The 22,740-nt window shown below is 35.4% G+C and overlaps 1 protein-coding gene across 8 annotated transcripts in view; it reads right to left on the bottom strand.

The window, feature by feature from the left end:
• The window catches only part of LOC105836884 (latrophilin Cirl), a 425,666-nt gene that overhangs the window by 44,450 nt on the left and 358,476 nt on the right, over positions 1 to 22,740 (bottom strand). For all 8 annotated transcript variants that reach the window (XM_036285518.1, XM_036285520.1, XM_036285519.1 and 5 more), the window contains one exon: positions 12,234 to 12,420. In XM_036285518.1, the coding sequence (XP_036141411.1) occupies positions 12,234 to 12,420 (187 nt within the window). The remainder of the gene's footprint in view (positions 1 to 12,233; positions 12,421 to 22,740) is intronic.

The following is a 22,740-nucleotide window of genomic DNA, read 5'->3' as shown; positions in this document are numbered from 1 at the left end:
CAACGTGTACAATTCTCGTTTCATTTTAAATAAAAATTAAATTAAATGTTAGGCAGAAATTACAGAAATTTAAAATATTTTATTATCAAACTCTGATATATTTGAGTTGATACGTTTAAATACTTTTTTATAAAAATTGTTTTCTGAAGTAAATTTTCTTATCGGTTTAAGAATAAATGAATATACGCGCGCGATCGATTAAGGTTGCTTTACGAAGATTTAACATCCTCTTTTATGATTACAGCAAATAATCCATCATGTTATTTAAGATTGATAGTGATCGCGGACGTAAAAGCGGACGAATGTCGACGAAAAAGCCTCTTTCCCTACTAGGAATTTCCCGCAGGACAATTCCTTCAGTAGACGAGATTCTGCGCGGGTTTACACAACGGGTAGCCAAAAAGAAGGGCGGAAAGACACAACACAGGAGCATCTCTCCTTGGCATTCCGGGCGGCAAGAGAAAAAGGAAGGATCCATGGCAGCACACGTTGTGTTCTGTCTTATATATACACATATATACGTATATTTTTTAAATAAGACAAAGCTTGTACGTGTACCTGTAACGGTAGTAGTGCGCAGAGAAATCTCGACACAAAATTGCAAAAACAAATCCCAAATTTATCTAACAACGCAAACTCAAAAGAGACGCGAACATTTTTTTAATCTACCGATACTAATCATTCCGTGACTTCGCAAATGTCTACGGGATCAATCAATTTCAACTGACAATAAGAATTTAAATAATTTATCAATTAAAAAACAGATACAGTAGCTTTAACATAATTTTTTCTTACTATTGGGATGCAAGGTATGACAAGATTTCTCTTCTGGCACATAATTGCAGTACAGCCATGAGCGTGAATTTAAATTAAAATCTGCGGCATGTAGAAATTAATATTTTCATCATACAATAAGATGCATATTGCACCGAATCCGTCAACTGGCCGACAGAAGCGGTACAATAGCTCACGCGAATTACATACTCGTGACTGCACCAAGTAGAAACGTTTATCATATAAAAAGGGATATAAGTCACAAATTTTGGAAAATAACCATCAAAGATTAATATCATCAAGTATTCTTTCGTTCAAAGATTTAAATTTTATAAAGTAATAATTTTACATCACAGATTTAAAACAAGTACTAATTTAAAGTGTTGACAAAGAAACGTTATTATATATTAAACTTATTTTTTTGTATTATTAAAAAACATTTTTCTATTATTAGAAAACATTAATTTAAACATTAATTTAAAAGCGTAAAAGAAAAACATTATAGTTGTAGCTATTAAATTTGTTGGAACATTTCTACTTCCGTAACTTTCAATTACTTGAATTGATCCTAAGTGTTTTATCTTAAAGCAATAAACTGCTGAAAAAATTCCAAAAATTGTGACTAATACCACTCTTTCAAAATAAACGATTCGTATGTTAAATATTACTATTACTGGTGGTATTGCATGCACTACGCTGGTCGATTATAGATAGTAGAACAAGATGGAGCAAGAATATCAAATTTATCTTCATATCGCGCGAGTTGATCAATTTTGAGGATGTTTACTTGCACATTTAGTGCAAGTACTGTACATTTCATTTAAATCCATTATCACCTTCAACCTCAAACCTTCATCGATGTTGTCTCTGAACACCTTGTATAAACATCGTATCAACGTACCGCGGCGAGACGCGCTCAACGATAAAAAATTAAAAGAAAACATTGTTCTTCATTTCTTCTCCCCCACCTCCTCCCCCCGCCCTCATTTCTCTTCTGATTCCTGTGAGCTACCAATCCGCTCGCAGCACGACGACGGTTGAAATATTCGTCGGACTTCTTCCGCGTATTCGTGATTGGAATACTTTTAAGTACCTAACCGGGAGCTCTCTTTCTTCCTCTTTCTCTCTCTTCCTCCGTTACAACAGCTCTTTCTCTTAATCCGTCCGGGGATTAAACGAGTTTTGTCGAAAGAACTTGGAGGCGTGGGCAGGTACACGAGCGCGCGAACGCGCGCACACGTGTGTGTACTCAAGTGTGTATACCTGTGTACATGTAATTACGCACGTATAAATGTATGTGGGTAAAATACCGCACATCTGAGATATCTCTTTTATTTCGGACATTACGAAGGAATCTTTCCGCATTTGCCGTGACAAACGGCGTGCAAGTTGATGGGGCAAATTTTTTTGTCGTGATACGCATCTTGTACGTGTATAAGCTATAACTTTTCGAATATTTTAAATAAAGTTTGGAGCTCTAATTGAACTGTTGTAATATTAATTTAAGACTTGTTGATTTTATATTAAAATCCACTACATTAATAATTAAAAATCGCATTTAAAAATGTTGATTAAGTAACATTGATAATAATTTTAATTTAATTTGTAATCGTTAAAAAATTAGTAATTAATCAGAAATTCTAGAAATCTTCATAAAAAACAACATAAGAATAACTTTATCAGTTCATTCGCCATTTGTTTCTGTGAAAGTTTTTTAAAAGATACTTTTGGCGTCTTTAGAAATACGAGAGATACTGGGGATAGCGATATTTATTGCGCTACTTTCTACACCGAAGCAGGCAGTTACGAGAAGAGGCGAGATATATTGTGAAAACTCGTGAAAAGATACATTAAAGAAGGAGGAGATCCTAAGTTGGAAAAGAGTGAATGAGGTAAGAAGAGGACTTGGTCGTTAACGAAGGGGCGTTCGTAAAATTAAGACGGAAGAAAAAGACGTACGTGAGTAACAAACGCGGAAAACTTTGTCGTCAATGCGATTGAAATCCGTGTTTGAATTAATCCTTTGTACGAACGTAGAATTTATTTTATATCTTTAATCCACACACAAATATTTAAAAATTTTTACTCATTCATATATTTTGTATAATTAAATTTATCTTTTAGGAAATTAAATATTTAAAAAATTAATGATAATCAAGATTCTTTCATATATATAAAATTTTTTAAATATAAATTAAATTATACTATAATGGATATATAATACAGGATTTTGAACAACAAGAAGATATAAATATATTTTGTGTTATATATTATAAAATAAAGAACATAAACGATGTTTGCATTTTCTTGTATTATGATTATATAAATCATGCTAAATTAGTTGATATAAAAAATTTAATCTCTTTTATTTTTCATTAATTGAAATCGAAGAGATTTATCGAAGAAATCTTAAAAATCGATAAAAAATCGAAGAAAGTTAAATGAACGATGAAATAAAAAGTTGAATCAATAGAGAGATTGAAATTCCGAGTTATTGAGAAACTAAGGAATAACTTTGTCCTCTATCTCTCTGATCGTGAACGCTGTTAAATGAAATAACGAACCGGTTAATTTGCCCGTCTAACGTAATTATCGACAAAATTTTCTGAGGTTGTAATTAGTTTACATTAAATACGATCGCGCTACAACGTAAAAGTAAATAAAATTTCAAGAACTTTTAAAAATTATATAAAAATGAGAAATATAAAAACTGATATTATAGTGCCTTAATTTGAACATCTTAATACATAATATTTTTAAAAGAAGACTTATCACTGATAATATTTTCTTACAAATATATGTAATAAAATACTTTTAAGCGTTTAAACATAAATTCTTCGAATTATTAGAAATTAATAAAAAGTTGAGGTTGTAGAATCTGTTGGAAAAATTTTTTAAGTAAAATTATGAAAGATATTTTCGAATACACTTTTATTATTTTTTCATTGATTTATCAGTTCTTGAAATGTAATTGTTCGGATTGAAAATATGTAAATATGTTTAATTGTCGTGGAGAAAACGTATAAACAAAGAAAAACAACAAAAGCTTTATCGATCAGACACAACTATGTTTTCCATCAAATAAGATTACGAGATAGTTAATTTTGTATAACGTAATAGAGTTTATGTGATTGTAATTAAGTTAAGTTCAATACAGTTGGAAGAATAGCTGAGAAATGAGATTGTCAGATATAATAAAAAAAAGTAAAAAATTAATTGAGTCAACGGAGATAAAAAATATAGAATTTTTTGTAAAAAATCATTTTTAACTTATTTCAATAATTATCGTGAACTAAATCCCACATGATACATTCAAGAAACAATAAACCACGTTGTATGCCTAATTTATTTTGAAAACACAATAACAAAATTTTTTAAATTAAATTCTGGCTGCGCAAAAATAAATACAAAATTAATGTTTTATATTGTTCAACAATTTAGAGCAAACGCTTGCACATCACACAACATGAAAAGCCGGGAACAAATCGATCTGAAAGATTATCTGACAAAAAGCGATTTCCATTCCGACGTATCTTCCAATCAACGTAACAATTTACAACAAAACCATTGCAGGTGATAAAGTTTCCCTCGAAAAACCGCGTTGCCATTAGCAGATTAACGGCGTAATTTGAGAAAAGTTATCTTTTTTAAAAAGTAATTGTTGTCCTGACTGTCTTCCAGTCAACATGCACAACAACAATTTACAAACAATTCTACGTATCACATCTCTCAACACCGACAAAAATTTTGAAAATAAAATCATGAATTACTGATAACATTCGCGAAGTTTAAGAAGTTTAGATCACGTGACTAATCAATGATTAACTGATTCTTCGTTCGAACTTGTATTTATTATAAGATTGGCGAAAAAGAAAGTTTTTATACCAATATTTCGCTAAAATAAACAATATTTGAATCGTTATTCGCGCGAATTAATTCGACCCAGTCTTGCCATTTCCGGCGCCGATTATCGCCCCGATATTCGCCGACAAGAGGAAACTTTTCCAGAACGACGACAGGGGAGGACAGTCTTCCATTACAAAGAAATTCTCACTGAAAGATGAAGGATAAACACGAACTCCAAACTTTCGTCGGCGCGATCATTTCATTAGCAGTTAGCCGCTCCATTCCGCACGGTGGACAAAAACTTATTTATCAGACGGGACAAAAGTTTTGATACTAACAAGCAGTCCGCGACGATACTTCGCGTCGGCATAATTATTATTTCCTCTTCGGTGTGGCTCACTTAACCCTGGAAGAGAGTTGAAACTGAATTTCAAACCGTGATATAAAGAAGAAAAGAAAAATCAGTCAAAACGACAACTAAACGTCAGGATAATTATATTTAAATTTAATACTCGTTGATATGAAGACGTAAAATATTTATAACAATTTCGAAAATAAAAATTAGAAAGACGTCGAAATAATGAAAATATTATATTAATAAAATTAATAATTTATAAAATTATAAAAATATTTTCTGCCAAAACTATCACTTAGATTTTAAAACAATTGTAATTTTTCTGATGTGGTTTCTCATAGGTCAACTTAAAAGTACGCTCTCATTAGTGCAATAATAAATTCTAAAAATTTTATATCTGAACGAAAAAAACGGTCTTATTAAAATATTTAAAACTTCAGTTAGACACAGGTCTGAAAATAATTATGTTGGATCATCAAAATAATTAGGTCAAGCCCGATAATAATGTTGCAAAAAGTTATAACATTTTAGTAACCAGCTTAAGCGTCCAAAAGAATTATTTTGATAGTCCAATATAATTATTTTCAGATCTGTGTCCAAAATTTTTTTATAGATACTGCGTCAAAATCGTTTTCCGTTTGCATATCAGATTGCTTACGTCATGCAAGAAATGGCTAAATAAACCTTATTGTCCTAATGAACAATATCATGGTTTTTAATTTGAAAAATTAAGATGTGAAATAATGTATGCGACATAATGATTTTATCTCGTAAAGATAAAAAATATTAATGAAATTTGAATCCAGACGAGAAATATTTGACGGTAAATGTTCATACTTCGAATATCTAACACAGAAAAAAACCCGTCTCATTTCTAGGCTACTATTAATTGCGAAATTCAAGCGATGATTTCTCTTAACGTAGTTAAAAAAAAAATAATAATGAGGATAAAAGTTCGATACATAAAAATAATAATAACAATCAAATAATGCTCTTATCAAGAACTGTTAACATAATTTAAGATAACTACGAAACAACCTCTTGATTTCTATATCAAAGTCGATATTAATTTATGATTAAAGGTAAAATAATTTTCGCTTTTGAAATCCGTTTTTTTCGTATAATATATGTATAAAAGGACACTTGAGATCGCAGCTACGGAATATCTAATACAGTTTCATTAATAGTGTACCACTTCAGACGGATGCTTGGAACATCCGGCGTAATTCAACATATGTCAAAAGTCGCACGATCAGGATTCAACATCTATTATAATTTTATTTAGCAAATGCGGTCGTATGTGGCACAGAATAAATGCGTTCATTGCGCTAAATGGCGACGAGGCGAATTTCGCGGGAGCGCTTCAGTATCCAATTTCATTAATCGTTGCGCCAAAATCCTCCCCGCTGTCCCCTCTGTTATCTACCAATTTCACTTAAATCGTAATCTCGGACGCGAATCCACCGCTCGTGCCCGCCTACCACGGCCTTTACGCCGACACTTTGCCTCCCCCCCCCTTCACCCCTTCGCTTTGTCCCGGTTGTAACCGGCAGACGGTTAATCCGCAATTGGTTTCGCTAGCAGTGCGATTAAACGGAATTCCCAAATGATTTTGGCCCGCCCTACCCCTACGCGCTCGATTATTCGCAGGCACGACGCGCAGAATTTCGTAGTACAACGTGGAGCCCGGTAGCGTAGTTTGAAGTGCAGGATGCACCTGTACGATTTCTCTCGGTTTGATTATGCGTAATGCGTCCACGAGTGATTATTTATGGCAATTTGATAGCGAGATTATATATATTCTGTTATGAGAAGTTAAAGTTAGAAAAAAGAGGAAGGTTAGCCGACTCTAGGGCATTAGTTATTACTACAATTGCATTATATACTCAAAGTCGATTGTTTTGAGGATATTCGTAAAAATTTTGAGGGTATATTAAATCGTAAATTAATATTTATATCAAAGAATTCTAAAAAAAGCATTTCGCAAATATGAGAAACATCAATAGATATTAATTCAAAATTAATATGTGTTTAATATTCATAACATAATTAAGTAATAATTTATAAAGAAATTTAATTTTACATCTATGAGAAAACTGAGAATCGAAAATATATATTACGCATGTTTTATTTAAACTTTTCAAATGAGTTGTAAACACATAAAAAATACATAGAAAATATGTAGAAAATATAATTTTATTCTATAATTCTTTGTGATATTACTTTAATATTATTTACTTTATAATTTCATAGAAAAAATTAAAAATAAATAAAAATTATTAACTTATAATGATATAAAAAATATTTACTAAAACTTGCTTAAGTTCTTAGACACATTAAAAGTCAAATTGAATAAGAAGTCTTGAAATATTTGAAATTTGTATTCAGTTGCTAAATTAATAGTGTTAATTAATTTCCGCTCCAGTAAGAAAGAGAAATCACGCACGAATTGAAAAGAAATCTATCAAATATGAAATGATGTAATAATAATTAGATAAATTAAGCAATTTGTTATAACTACTTGTTATAATGTAGTTATATTAATATACTACGTAGCTGTTTATGTTTAATAGATATGTTTGCTCCATTTTGTTTAAACCTTGACCAGGACTTTGACCAGCAACTCCTTTTCTAATCAAATAGCTAATAAATACAAACATATATTACACATATTAGATATTACAATTAACATGTTATAAGCCGTTCTTCTAACAATCTAAACGTGGGATATGTAGAATTTTATTCATAAACGCTACATTATTTTTATGACAATCGCCAACTGCGACAATTAGTAGACACGGCTTACAACGTGTTAATACGATTATTGACCACGAGGTCGCTTACTGTGGGTGTTAAAAGGATTTTAAGGGATACCATAGAACCCAAGCGTCTTGTCCCACCAAATGTACATGCAAGCAAACATGCTTAAAACACGAGAAAACTTATTTCAGACACCCTGCATTAAGGAAAGCCCGCACACAAATTGTCAATAACAAAATACAAAATGAAACGAAATAAACGAAGTAACGTAAACGAAATCGTTATTCGGTTATAAGTTCAATTTAATACGCTCAATCGGATTGTTGAATCAGCTCTTCACAATCCCGTAATAATTTAATTTTGATTATTATTGCAGCAACAAAGTTTTGTACAAATAATTGCAGAATACGATATTGCAATCAAGAGTAAATTAATAATAGACTTCAGTATATTATATATATTTCATGAGAAATAAAATTTTATTTCGTTATATGTTTCCAAAATATCAATTTATTAAGAGAAATCCTTTTTTATTTTTATTTCTCAGACAATATTGTGTGAGCCGTAAAGCCACACTTGCATAATAATTTAATAATTATTTTGAATTTTATTATGTAAAGCTTTTAGATTTAATGGAAAATCAGAGATTATTAATCAATAATTCATAGGATTATTGCTGATTAATTATTCTCTAATTATAACTATAAATATTATCATAAATGATCTTCTTAACTCTCTCTTTTGGCAGTATACGTAATTCTGCAATTATCTTTATTGTATTACAGAATCAAATATAGGGAGAGTCGCAAAAGGTCGCGTAAAGTCGGTTAGTAATTTTCGAGGACCTACCGATAATGAATGCTGATTCTCAAATGATTCCGCGAGAAATGTGATGCATAGGCGCAAGCATTGATCAGTCGTGCAATGACAATTTTAATAAAGAGTGCCTCATCAAAGGCGACCACAGTGATAATAATTTATCTCAATATCAATGCATTCATAGGGAGCAGAGGAATCATTTTACAAGAAGATTAAAATTTACCGGAAACTGGGTTTTCGACGCAAATGAGCGTCGAAATACATCAATAGTTTTTGCAAATTGGACATGGACTTTGCGAATTTTTCGTTACTTCGTTCCCATCCATTAATGAGAAAAATATGCCAGATTGTATAATCCGTTCCAGTATATTTTCATTTAGAGAAAAAAGTAATTTTTCTGTGAGAAAAAAGAAAAAAAGTAAAAAAAAATGAAGATTCTATTGATAAAAATTCCATTTATGGTATAATCAATTTAATCAAATAATATTCTATTTTAATATATTATGAATTATACACACACACACACAGACACATATATATAAATTCTCTTCAGAATATTACGTAGTTGCGTAGTTTGCAAACTACAATTTAATGGAAAAAACCTCTCTTAAATATATGTATTTTTATGCAAAAAAAATTTTTTAATTCTCCATTATTCCGTCCAAATTATTTCCATGGTGTTGATATCATTGTTATACCATAAATAAAATAATTGTAATTCTAAAAGAAACAATAAATATACCAGTAATTTTATTTTTTATAAGGATTGTACAAATTGTGACAGCTATTAAAAGTACAGCTGAATTTTAATTAAATAACATAATTCACTTAGATGTGTTACCAGTAATCATTATAATGGATGCATGAATTGTCATTTTCTCGATGAAATATATGAAATATAAATTAATTGCGTTAATATTAATTTGTGTAATCAAAATTGCTAATGAAAACTATATTTTTGATTCAAATATCTTTCAATAGGTATTAATCAAGATTTATATCTATATTTTGTTTGTTTAATTATTAATAACAAAAAGTTAAATATAAAATTTATTTAAAATATTGTTCCATCCATTCCTATTTTTCTTTTTATTTCACGAGTCATATACAACACATATGTAAATTTTCGATCAATGCTTCGCCTAAACATCATTTTTTATCAAATTATTATATAAATAACAATCTGTATTCACATACTCCTTTCATTATGTCATGTCAAATTTAAAAAAAAAAAAAAAAAAAATTTTATCTAATAAAAACTTATACTGCATGTAATTATAAGACAGATATCAGATAACTAAATATTTTTTGTTGTGAACACAGACTTTTAATAATAATAGTAAATCAAATAAAAAGGCAGGAGTCTGAAAAATATTTTTTGACGCATGGGAAGACCTATCTAGACTCTCTCTAGATAAAGATGACTGTTCCACGAAAGAATCAGCTATATTAGACTATAATTAGATTAGATTTCGCATTAAACTCGATATATCTATATCACTATCAAATAAGAGAACTTCCACTCTTATTGCTATAAATAGATATATAAAATATCGAAAAATACAAAGAAATTTCTGCTTTTCATAAACACATGATTATGGTTTACAATAAATCAACGTAACTTCCGTGAAACAGTCACGATATATTGCGATCAAAGAGATTCAGAGACGGGAAAGTCCGAAAATATGAATAGTGGCGTAACTAGGTGAACATGTGTTTTCCGCAATCCATTTAGACACATCATCTCACCCTACAAGTGACTAGTATAAATATATTATAAGTAAAAATATTCTGATCCTAGCACACGTGTGTGTTATGCAATATTAAAAGTTTTATCCATTTTCGATATCTAGTTTCCATCGTCCACCATCCCTAGTTACGCCTCTCTGTGAAAGTGATACTTATGTGGAGATCGATCACCGCAATTGTCAGCGAGTTTTTTTTTTTTCGTTTTTTTACTTTCCATCGCTTTCACAATTACAATATTGCGAATTTATTTTCATATTTTTTTTATGCAAATACTAAGTGACCGACCTCCAGAACCAATGGATGTGCATATTCTTCACGATCGCGGCAGCGAGGGACACGAAACGGATTCTTGCGAGGACCGTGGTAGCGAAGCTATCGCTGATACTGCGATTCTTCCTAGACGATCCATCGCGAGACGCGCTCTTCAATGGTCCAGCAATTGGCCAGTTCGCTCGACCATGTGAAGCGGTTCGCCTCCGACCTCGTTTCCCTCACTTGGGGTTTCTTTTACTTTTTTTAATGTATGCTCCATTTTGTTGAGTTTAAAGTAAGACAGGAACGAAAAGGAATGACGCTCGTTAGATCCCTTCGCTCAAAATAACCCATTGAAAACGAAGAACAAATCGATCGATGATTAAATATTTGTAAACAATGTATAAATCAGACTTGTAAATGATGTAATATTAGATAGATATAACAAACATTTAAAATCGTATTAAAACAATAACTCGTTTATTTTGCTGATAAATAATTTAATTATTAATTAATTGTTAATCAATTTCTGTAATACTTGAGTAAATATACTTAATATACATATATTTATTAGTGAATTAAATGCTCGACTGCACATTGTTATTAATGGCGTGGAATTACATGGATGTCACACCAAAACGTGAAACTTTCTGAGCGAATCTGAGAATCGGAAGATAAAATGACAAGTCTGACCTATTATCAATTGAATCGATTTCGACGTCTCTTTCAATTGAGTATCATATATTGTTTTTCATTTTTTCTTTTCAAATATTTACGAGGGATCTGCCGGCGCCACGCGAGCAGAGTTGAACAGTTCATTAAAAAATACGATATTTCTCGACAGAGATAGAAAAGCTCAATAAGATCTTGAATACATATTATGCAAGATAAGACCATTTTTATAGATTTATAAATATCTATTAAAATATTTTTATAAATATTTTTAAAGACATTATTCCTTCACTCTATAATTAAAAATGTTTGCTAGTCTTCCTTTTTTAAATATATTTTTTCAATGTTAGTTATAGTTCCATTTCTATACACACACACATATATATATATATATATATATATATATATATACTTTTAAATCTCATTAAAAAATAATTGAGGTCAAATGATATGGCTCGTTGCTTCAGCAAGAATTCTGATAATTATCTGTTCCAATTTTTGCAATTGTAAGAAATGTAAAGGTTAGCAATTTTCCGCTTCATTGAACATTCACTTTGTTAAGCATTATTAAGAATTGTTAAGAACTGTATTTGCCTGTGAGAAATTAATTAATCTGCCAATAATTATTTGTAATAATTTGTAATAATTTCTTTGCCATGAATTTTACTTAAATGTAATTTTTGTGATCGTCAAAATATACTCAGAGAGTATCAATCACTGAAATATGTAAATGAGAGTGCAATTCTCTCTCTCTCTCATTAAGAAATAAAGAATTGTATGGCATATTTCTTTATTCAAGATCTTTTTATTTCCAGCATTGTGCATTATTTTTGATAAATTTTGTTCTTTTTCAATTGTACGCGAGTGTCGTCATACGCAAAACTATTCAGCTCTACTCGCGGCATTTCTCAGGGAAACGGAGATCAAAGGAATGTATACAAGACAAATCGAATAAGAACAATCACAAAAAAAAGATATGTACAGACACGGCGCGTGCGGTACTTACTCATTGTTCAGCACGCGGAACGATTTGGGCGACATGCAGTTGACGCTCCACTCGGTGTTCCCGTGCTCGTTGCATATCGTGATGGAGAACCTGCCATAGTTCGCCCGTATCAGGTGAATCAGCTTGCCCTCGCCGCACTCGATCTCCAGCGTCTTGCCCTCGCAAGCGTATGCGGTGTCGTACCTCTCTGCAACAGAAAGAGCGATGCATTTTTTAGCGATGCACTTTTGATTAAAGTTGCCGTTGTGACACAGTAATTCGCATGCAACTGCACGCACGCCATTATGTAGATGCAACTCATGGCGAATCGAATACAGCGATTATACGCGCGCGATCGAACCGCCCGCACACAGCCTCCGACATCTGTTGCAGCCACATCGGCTTCCGGAAAATCTCTACATGTGGAAATCCAAGGGGATAGAGGGGTGCGTTTAGTGATGGGATTACGTTATTACAATATTTAATTTATTCGCATGGTTGCATTTTTGTATATGTTGTGGTTTTGGTTTTCACGAAGAGAGATTTCTATCTGGAATAAAATTTGTTGCATTCGGTTTATTTCTCTAACAAAAGAAACTTAAGATAAAATATATTTTATGTATTAAAATTTTATCTTAAAATATATTTCTTTCTCTTTGACGGATTCTAAATCTTGGATTTATATTTGAAATATCTGTCAAAATATTTGAGTGTTTTAAATCTTCAGTATTTTTAGTACAAGCATTAATAAACCAGATTCTTGAAATACTTAATTTTAGAGATTCTTGTTTGATTTAAATGGAAAAATATTATGCCCTCTTCTTTCTTAAAAATCAAAGCTTCTTAAGTCTTTTTTTAAGCATACAGTTTTCTTTTTTATAATTTCGTCTTTTGAGATAAGATTTAAAAATCTAAACTAAACTTGTGTTCTTCGTAACACCATGGGAATTAATTCCCAGTGTATCATAACAGTAAAATAAATTCCACTTGTAGATAAAAAATATGTTCTTTCGCTTTTAAAGCGACTGTAAATTCTGTTTATGAACGTATTCGAGACGAAGATAGGGCTTATAACATAATATTCTAGCGTGATGTAAATGCTTCGACACGGAATCCGCGGGTAAATTCGCTGAATTTGTCGGAGCCGCAGCATTTCCGAGGAAAGTCCTAACCGCGGACTAAACCAGCATTGTGGCGCGTCGGTACGGAACTAATGAACTCACGACGAGGTTTTCACGGACAGAGTTATTACACCACTCTTCCCCCCTCTTGTCTCTTACTCGCGCAAGCTGTTCCCTTGTCGCTGTCTTCTTCCTTCGTTCCCCTCATTCTTCTTTCCCTGGACATTATATTATGGCAATAATTATACTACCATCTAAATAAGCCTTTACAATTGTGTCTTCTTTCTAGCTACGCGCGAATGCACTATGAAATGTATCGACGCGCTAATTTAGTTATCTTTTTACATACATTTGACGTAGATGTATTTCAAACTTAGATTATTACATAATATTTCAAATAACACCACTCGTCGATTATAATATGTTGGAAGTTTCTCATTTGACGATATGAAAGGTTTAATGCAATATGAGGACAAATTTAATAACAGCACAAAGCGTATGTAACACAGGTATTCCTTTCTTGAGGTCATTAGTTGGCACATGTCCAGCCGTCATTATCGATCATTACGTAAAAGATTTTTAAGCAAAAAAAGAAAAATAATCTCGGACAGACGTCTACTTGCAGAAAATCCGAGAACAAAGCGACGGCTGAGTAACGACGCGCGTGTTTCGCGGTAAATTACTGCGTGCATGGAAACGATGGCGGCGGAGGTCAAGGATGTGGCAAGATTACGGAGGGCACACGAGAGGAGTGCCTCGATTTAACGTCCCGTTCGTTCGCTACGTTAGCCGATACCGACTTCGAACGACGCCATGTTCCACGGTGGCTACGTACCGCCGCTTCGCGTCGGCGAGCAAGGTCGTCCCTAAATTTTCCGCTAATCCCGTGAATTCGAGTTCACGGGATAAAAGGCCATCAACAAACACTTCAATTCCGTTCCGTTCGAGTTCACTTAGTTCAGAAGCGCCACGCGGAAGTTGCAAATATTATTTTGACTAGCTGTTCGTAACCGAATTCGTCTTGACTTAAATTATCCGAATGGAAAAAGATACATTAAAGATTTAATAAAAATATTGCAGAGTTACTGAGAGGCAAAAATCAAGGTGAATTTAATCTTGCACCTGCAATATGTATGCGCATATGTTAACTACGAAAAAACCTAAAGGCTAAAAACACGTATTACGTGATCGATTTAAACTTTTTTCCACGGAGACAGAAAGCTTCTCGAAAATAGTATAAAATATCGTTGCGAGGCCAACGTATTCTTGATAAAAATGGCAGAGGGCTGAGGAAAAAAAAAGAGGAGGCAAGAAAAAGATTTATAACACGAAGGCAATTTCTCAGCTGCCTGTTTTTGCTCCTCACATCGCGATTAACGCTCGCCTCGCGCCGTTATTCTCGCTGCAGTTTGTTCTCCGTTAATTAAGCGCGTTTCGATAACACCGTAAGCGGCAGGTAATCGATATACGGCGTCATCGACATGCTCGATTAACCAGGGATGAGATAGAAGTGAGCACCGGGCGCGACGTGTGTTTCGATCAAAATCGCTACTGCCGTAAACGCATCGATTCACCTAAGTGCGCGACTCCACCCGTTTCCCCAATGAGACACGTTTGCTGAGTGGTGCTTCTATCGTCTGTAAAGTAACTCGTAAAATAATTGCTTATCCAATTTTATCTCGGAGTTAAGTTGTACACGTGATGAAATTTTATCTTGCATTTTTTAATTTTCTCGAGATGCGTCCGCAATGGCGAAGTCGTTCAAAGTTAGGTCGGAGACATCCCAAGACAGAGGTGAGATCTCTTCGGGAGGGAGATTTGCCTCGATCCCTTTAAACGCGCTCTGGGCCCCAGGTATATGCGGTCACCGCTCGGATGCCGGAAAGACGTCACCTCCCTCGGGAGCGGTGAGTTCCGAGGGAGAGTTCCACGTTGTACATATACAATATATGTATATACGTAGATGTTTCAACTGTGTTTCACTGCGACTCACCCACGACGGACGCGCTTCGTCAAGTTCGAAGCACCGGAAAGCGAGAGGATTCTCTCTCCGTCTCTTTCTTTTCTCGTTGCGTTCGTGTAAATCTTCGGGCTCGCGGCCGCGTTGGAACTCTCTCTTGAGAGTCCTTTCAGGCTTTATCGCTTCGCCCTCCGGAGGTCTCAATCGCAGCCGCCTGTGCCGGGTGCGGCTCTCGAGCTGGTAGTCGTCGAAGTTCTTTGGGCGTGATCGAGGAGTTTGGAATTTCCCTCGAAGTAGGAACTTGGATTAATTGATCAGGTGTTATTTTTTAGTTCTCGCGATTTATATATACATATGCTTATACAAGTGTGTGTGTGTGTGTGTGTGTGTGTGTGTATGTGTGTGTATTATACAAAATATACATATTTTTTCCACTTGAAATATTAAAATATGAAATATTGATGGTCATTATATTAAAATTAAAATACTGCTATATATTCTTCACAGATATCCCTCGGAATGTGTGAAAGTAACAAGCACGCAGAAAAACGTAGCGAATGTGACGAGTTACATGCAACTTGGCGTAATCCGTTTCATCATGAAAATTAGAACCCGGCCAGAACAAACACAATTCGCCCCGCTGTTGAATGGGAGAATTATTGCACGGTCCCGCATCGTTGTCGAAGCCTTTTTCGCTACGTTTGCCCGCCGCTGCGCCCGCCACAGCTGCGGCTGACGCGTTATGCGTCATGCGGTCGCTACCGTGGCCGAACTTACTGCACGCGGATTGTTCGCGGGTTGTAAAACGCGTCGCCGCTGCGTGAAATCGAGCGGGTGAAGCCCTCTCTCGGTATTTAACCCGAAAAAGTTGTTGCGAACTCGAGCGCCGGACAATGAAATTATTATGCGCCCTTTTAGCCGCACTTCGGTGATGCACTCGTTACCAATGCGAATGCAACCGACGCGCGTGCATCATGTGGCCGCGGTTAGGACGCGTACGATTCAACTTTGCGTGTTGTTCGACCAATGTATCGTTTAAGTACATCGTTTACGTCACGAGTATCTCGTTGTACATTTTAATTAATTATTATTACGCGGTTTTAAAGCAAGGACTGTGCATTAAGATCGGACGTATTAGTTACAATTTGTATATTTATAGACATACAAGTAGACATAAATTTGAATAATTATGTATCTAATACAATTTAGTTACTTTATAAGTATCTAGATTCAATAAATTAAGAATGTTATTATAGACACAAAATTTTATTAAAAATATCTTTCAATTTTTTTCTAACCAGAGGCACTTTTTGATGATTATGTCATATGTTTATATTTAATATTTCCGGTTTACTGTTAAAGAATTGTTTGGATTGTCATTTAAAAACCAAGTTTTAGAAAAATAAAAAATTTTGTCTTCAATTCACACAAATTACATTAGCATATTTGTTTATGAAGGAAACGCTAATTCCGCAAATGGAGAACTAATTCTATGAAGTACTGCGTTTCCAAGGTTTCTTTCAACGCGTTTTCAGTCTCGAGATCTCAGAGATCTCTTCCTTGCGCGGTTTCCAGTCATCTATCCTCTTAGGAGCTAAGTATAACGCCGTGAAATTTCCATTGAAATTACTTACTCGACTTCCCGACGAGAACAACGGCTGGCTTCGGCAGAAATGAATTTTTCTTATATATCACCGCGCGCGCTTCTTCGCTTTAGAGAACCGCCTTACATTATTAATGCCCCCCCCCCTTTCCTAATCAAAAATGCATTATATTTTCAATATCATTATTCCTTCGTACTCTACTAGCTCCGTCTCATGAATGTCTTTTTTAAACAGCGGTCTGGCTCGTGGAAATGATAAAGCTAAAATTTTTTCTTAACCATCACATAAGAATAAATACGTAGTATGACGTTTTTAATAATTCACTAAGGCTCACATATTTCGTATGAGACACAGTTAATTACGAAAAATAAAATATAAAAAATATATTTAATTCATTTTATCATATAATAAAGAAATATATACTCTATATACTAAGAGAAATATGTTCTTTCGCTTATTGTTGGCGGAGATTCAATTAAATTTTTTAACTTTAAAGAGTAATCATATCCATATATTTGTATATTCTCGCACCGTGTTGTGACCCGGTGCTGACGTCCTTCCGACAAATTCCAGGCGCTGCGACATGCGGTCGCCGTGCCTGGTCGCATCGCGCCACGTCGCGTCGTGGCGGGCATTCTCTCGGCTCGTGGAGGGGAAAAAAAAAAGAGGAGAATTGCAGTTTACCATTAATGACTCCAAGTAATAATATATCGGAGGTTCGCCGCGGCCCGTACCTCCCGCTGCCGCGGCGGCCGACTTGAAAGGGCCGACCTAACAGCGGGATGTCGTCAGCCCGATGCGGTCTCAGACCTCAAAACCTTTACAGTCTTGCAGTCGCGCGCGGCATGTGTACATACCCGTCGTCGATGACGCCCCGTTTGAAACACTGCTAGAGTATTGTTACGGGGAAGGGGGAGGGGGGGGGAGAAGGAAGGGAGAAATCGTTATTCCGTTCTCTTCGCTACTGCTCTCCTTGTTTCTCTCCTTTCCGTTCCCATCGGCTCGTCGCGTCGATCCAAAGCTAACCCGAAGAACGGTTTCAGCGGATTCGAAAGGTCAACCGCGGCGAATGCTGAGACTCGATCAATGTGCGCATCTAAATTGAATTGTCGATTCGGCGAGATTTGATTAGCGCAAGGTATATCAAATATCGTGTGCATTTTCCTCGCAATTTACTTATACTTTCCGGCGAGACTGAAATTGATATATATATTTTTTTTTAATGAATACTTTGAATAAGTTCATTTTGACAGAGTAAAAATTAAGTGATAAAAAGTACAGGATTCTCTCTAATTAATCCCTTGTAAGGAGGAGAAAATCTTGTTCGCATAATCTCAGGTACATTGAATTTTAACAGAGTTTTAATTTACAAATTTGCTGTTACAAAATAATTAATTTAAAATCTCATAAAATTTATAACTTTCAATTATTCAATATATTAATATACATTGAGAACAAGAAACAAATTGTTTTTACCATTTCTAAGATTCAATTTTTTAGAAATTACTTACGTGTGTGTGTGTCACATACATATTTATATAAAATGCATGTATAATATGCAAAATACTTTTCATTTCACGCATTCAGCTTTTCGAGGATGTTGGGTAAGTATACGTAACAATAATGATGGAGAAACGTACACTGTTTGGACTAAATTGTCGGGACTCTCCTAGGGAAACGACGCGACACATCGAAAATTCCGCGGGGATGCCCAACCCACCGATGCCGGATGACGCGGTGTCGTATCGTGCTGCGTCGTGTCGGCGTCACATAGCGGCGTCGCGTCCGAGAAGGCATCCGTATCCCAACATTCCGCCAGTCGAGTAATATCGATTCCGTCGAAATTGTCGGCCGCCTGGAGCTTGTAATCGTGGGCGGAGTTAATTGACGCGCGACACGCGAGACGTATCGTCCGCCATCGAGTTACGATTCAATTTGACGGGGGATGCAATTGCGTCGGGGCGACGATAACCAAAAAGTTCTCCCCGTCTGCCTCCTTCCCTCTCTCTCTCTCTCTCTCTCATCTCTCCCACCTTGTTTTCTCCTGGCGGAAACTGCACACCCGCTGCTGCGAGTAGCACCTGACGCTCGTGTGCAGGAGCTAATGCTCTCTTCTATCCGTTTCTTATAATTTATTCGACTATCGTAAATCAGTCAGGGCAGTAAAAAGGTCGGCGGAAGCAGGGGGCCCGACTCGAGCGGGACGTGCAACAGGCCAGCGCATGTAAATGCACCGCTGTATGCACCCGTGCAGCTTGTAAATACACGCGAATACCGTGCCGCGTCGCGCCTGCCCGTCCTCCGTGAATTGATAATGTAATTAGAGCGGCGAAAAAGGATTAGTTTGAATTAGAAATCCTGCCGTCTGGACCTGGCCTGAAACGAGAGAAAACAGGTAGGACGGGAGGGAAGGGAGGGAAGGGGAGGAGAGGAGAAGAGGATTGGGCGCGTAACCGAGGCGAGTCTCCACGGAGGACTTTGATTTATGCGTCCCGGGAGCGCCTCACGAAGTGCAGCAGCCGTTGCAGCCAAAGATGCATGGCCGAACGAAAAGCCGAGCGAACTTGCGTCTCCATAATGTTACTTCCGATCGATGCTGGGGAAGGGAAAGGAGGATCGTATCTCCCGCTAATATCATCTGCTGTAAATTCGACCGCCATAGTTTGGCAGAAGTATATGGAAATATTATTCGATATTTACCTACCGTAGTTTGTGAAAATCGAGTAATTGTGAAAGAGACTGTTTCCGTTTTTTTTTTTAATTACGCTAAGTAATTTGAATTAAAAATTTCGAAAAACAATATTTTACGTATGTTTAGATTAGATAACTTTTTAAATACAAGAAGAGATAAATCGATTTCTTGCTGCATCGAATAACTTGCTGAACAAAAAAAAAGTTAAACCAAGAGAAATTTATAAAATAAAAGAGAGAAATGTTAATTCTCTCTTTTTTATGTGATTTCGAGTTTACATTAATTTTTCGGTTGGTAGACGCGATAAAATACCTCGTGGCTGATGAAGGATCAACGTATTCCGTTATTTATACACGCTCGTATACATTAAACGCGCGTGCGAAGTGTTCGTTTCATCCCGCGGGATCGATCGTCTATTCGAGAGGACGATTCAATGACCATTGCGAATCCCGCGCACTCTCTCGCACGCCAACAGTCATTTCTCACGCGCACTATTTTTCGCCGCCGCGTTTTGCATGCGAAATAGCGTTTCGTTCTCATACTCGTCCATTACGGAATCGCGATCAAAAGAGACCCGATTACACCGGGTGTCTGCATCGGCACAATTTTTCCCACGAGCGAATACGGTTACGCGTACGATGAGAGATCTGGATACAATATGTAAGCGTATACTTTTAAAGTGTTACTTTTAAAGTGTCACGTTTAACTCCAAATTAGCTACTACGAAGATTAGAAATAACATTTCTAAATGAAAAAATTTAGATTATGAAAAAAGAATTAGGGCAATAAATTTCAAAATATTAAAAAAAATAATCTTTCAAGTAATTTATAAGATATTAATTCCGTAATCTTTTGATATAAATGTACATTTAGCATTTTAACAAACATGAAATATATTCTAAATTCTAAATATAAAGCTTAAGTTAAGATTTTAAAATAAAACCTAGTAAATAACTAATTGAGAGTGACAGCAATTTGCGCTATAAATTTATATTTTATATATTTAAAATTTTATTGTGTCCTTTTTTTGAAATTCTCTCTTTATAACAGCCAAAATAATAGTTCGAATTTCCATGCAAGAAAAATCGCAAATTCAATTTGGTCAAAGAAAATATTCCGGTCATTTTAGTGCAAACTTTTCTGATAAAGCTGACCGTTAATTCGGTACTTTATTCAAGTTTGTCAAAGTGTCCGATGAGCTATCGCCAAAAAAAAATTAGATACGCAAGCAAACGAAACGACGTCCTGTGAAATGTCATTTCTATCGTGCGGGTCATCGATCAGGCGACGCCCGCGAACGCCGATAACCGATATCGACGCGCGGGCGTCAGCGTCCGCGAGCGACATTCATCCGCGCCGGATGCGCTTTTCCGTGATCCTCTACTTTTTTCCGTCTCCGGGTCGGAATAACGATTTTTTGTAACGATGTCGCAACGCCGCCGGAGCGGCGAGCTCGCGATAGTTACATCCTCGCGACGAAACGCGGGAATGGATATCTCTGCGGACTATTATCTACTACAGCAAAACGTTCCCATCCTTTTAAATCATAGCAATAATGTAATATTAAAAAAGAATGTGCATAAAACTTGTATCGATTTAACAGAGTGGCTGCTCAGAATAATCGTTCTTTTCACACACAACCGCCGCTTCAGTTGACTTACTGATAAATCCGCTGCTGCTGGCGAGACGAAGAAATAAGAAACCATTGTTGGTGCCGGCTATCGCGATGACGTCACTTGGGACCGCGTAATCCGAGTCATTGCTTGGCCGGCCTATTTAATGGCGATCGCGTTTCCCACATAACCCATTCATAATATTTTCATTCCACGGCAGTGTGCGCGATCTCTAGCGATCCAATTACATCGACAGTATCATTGGTTCTTGTTGGTCGATAATATCGTGCACAATATACCGTGCATGTTTACATCGCGTATGTGGATGTTTGACAACTTCGTCGATATTCGATAATAAACAATCATTAATTAATACTTTTTAGAGCACCGTATTATTTTCTGAAATGCGTACAAGTTTACTTGCGTTATACAGCATAAATTCTATAATATATACGAGAATGTCAATATATATTCACTTCGCATGTAAATTAACATGTATAATCTGCTTTCTACCGTACCATTTTTTATTGTGATCTGCGGTAGATTGATATAACCTGGTTGCAATTTGCAACACAAGCTGATTCGTATAACAAAGAACGAGTTAGATGAACCACATTGGTAATTCTAACTAATTTTAATATTAGTGATAGTACCGCACAGTAAAGTATCACAAAAAAGATGATATATACAACGATAATTAAAAATAAAGATTATTCTATTATGAAATTATTTTTCTCGAGTTTTATTGTGCTTAATCATCTTTATTCAACATAACAGATGTCACGATTTGTTTCACATTACGTCGTATGAAAAAGAAGAACGAACCATTTCATTGATCGATCTTTTTTTACGTAAAATAGAATAAATATTATTTTTAATTATTGTTAAATATAATACATTAATGTTATTACGTTATTGGGAGAAAAAAAAGACTAAAATAAATAAAAAGGAAGAAAATAATTAAATTATCAACGTGAGTAAATATAGTGCCCAATCTGGTCGCGCGCGAAACATTAAAGGCTAATTAAATGCTGCGCCGAAGTGTATTTTTATAGCGAATTCTGCTTGCAACAATTTCGCCCGCGGCTAAAATTGGCTTCACCGAAATGTCGGTCACCGTCGTCGCCATCGTACCGCCGATAATTCCCGTGCTAATTACGTAACGCGCCAGACTACAAAAGCGCGGCCCCGATTACATTATAAATAATGGAATACGCTCATAATGCTGTTACACGACGCCGACGTGAATCGGCTCCGCCGGCGACGTATGGAAATGACGGGATTAATATGCGCTGGCGTATTCATAAAGTTCGCTAATTAACGTAGTCGCGAGAAGGCGAGAGGCCGCGATCTTCGCGCTGGAAACTGTATTTTGTTAGAAATAACGCCGGACGACAACAGTCTACGTCTAGTCCCCATAACAACGTGTATCTTTTTATTTCGCGTTAGCAAACAATTCGTAATCCACGTAACTTTTAACGAATTCTTTCGCGGAAGTGAAACTTTTATTCGAGAAAATTAGAAATTTCGTTCCCTTT

Source organism: Monomorium pharaonis, chromosome 4, assembly GCF_013373865.1.
Source record: "Monomorium pharaonis isolate MP-MQ-018 chromosome 4, ASM1337386v2, whole genome shotgun sequence".
In the NCBI taxonomy this organism is placed as follows: domain Eukaryota; kingdom Metazoa; phylum Arthropoda; class Insecta; order Hymenoptera; family Formicidae; genus Monomorium; species Monomorium pharaonis.
This window is presented reverse-complemented; position numbering and strand designations above follow the sequence as displayed.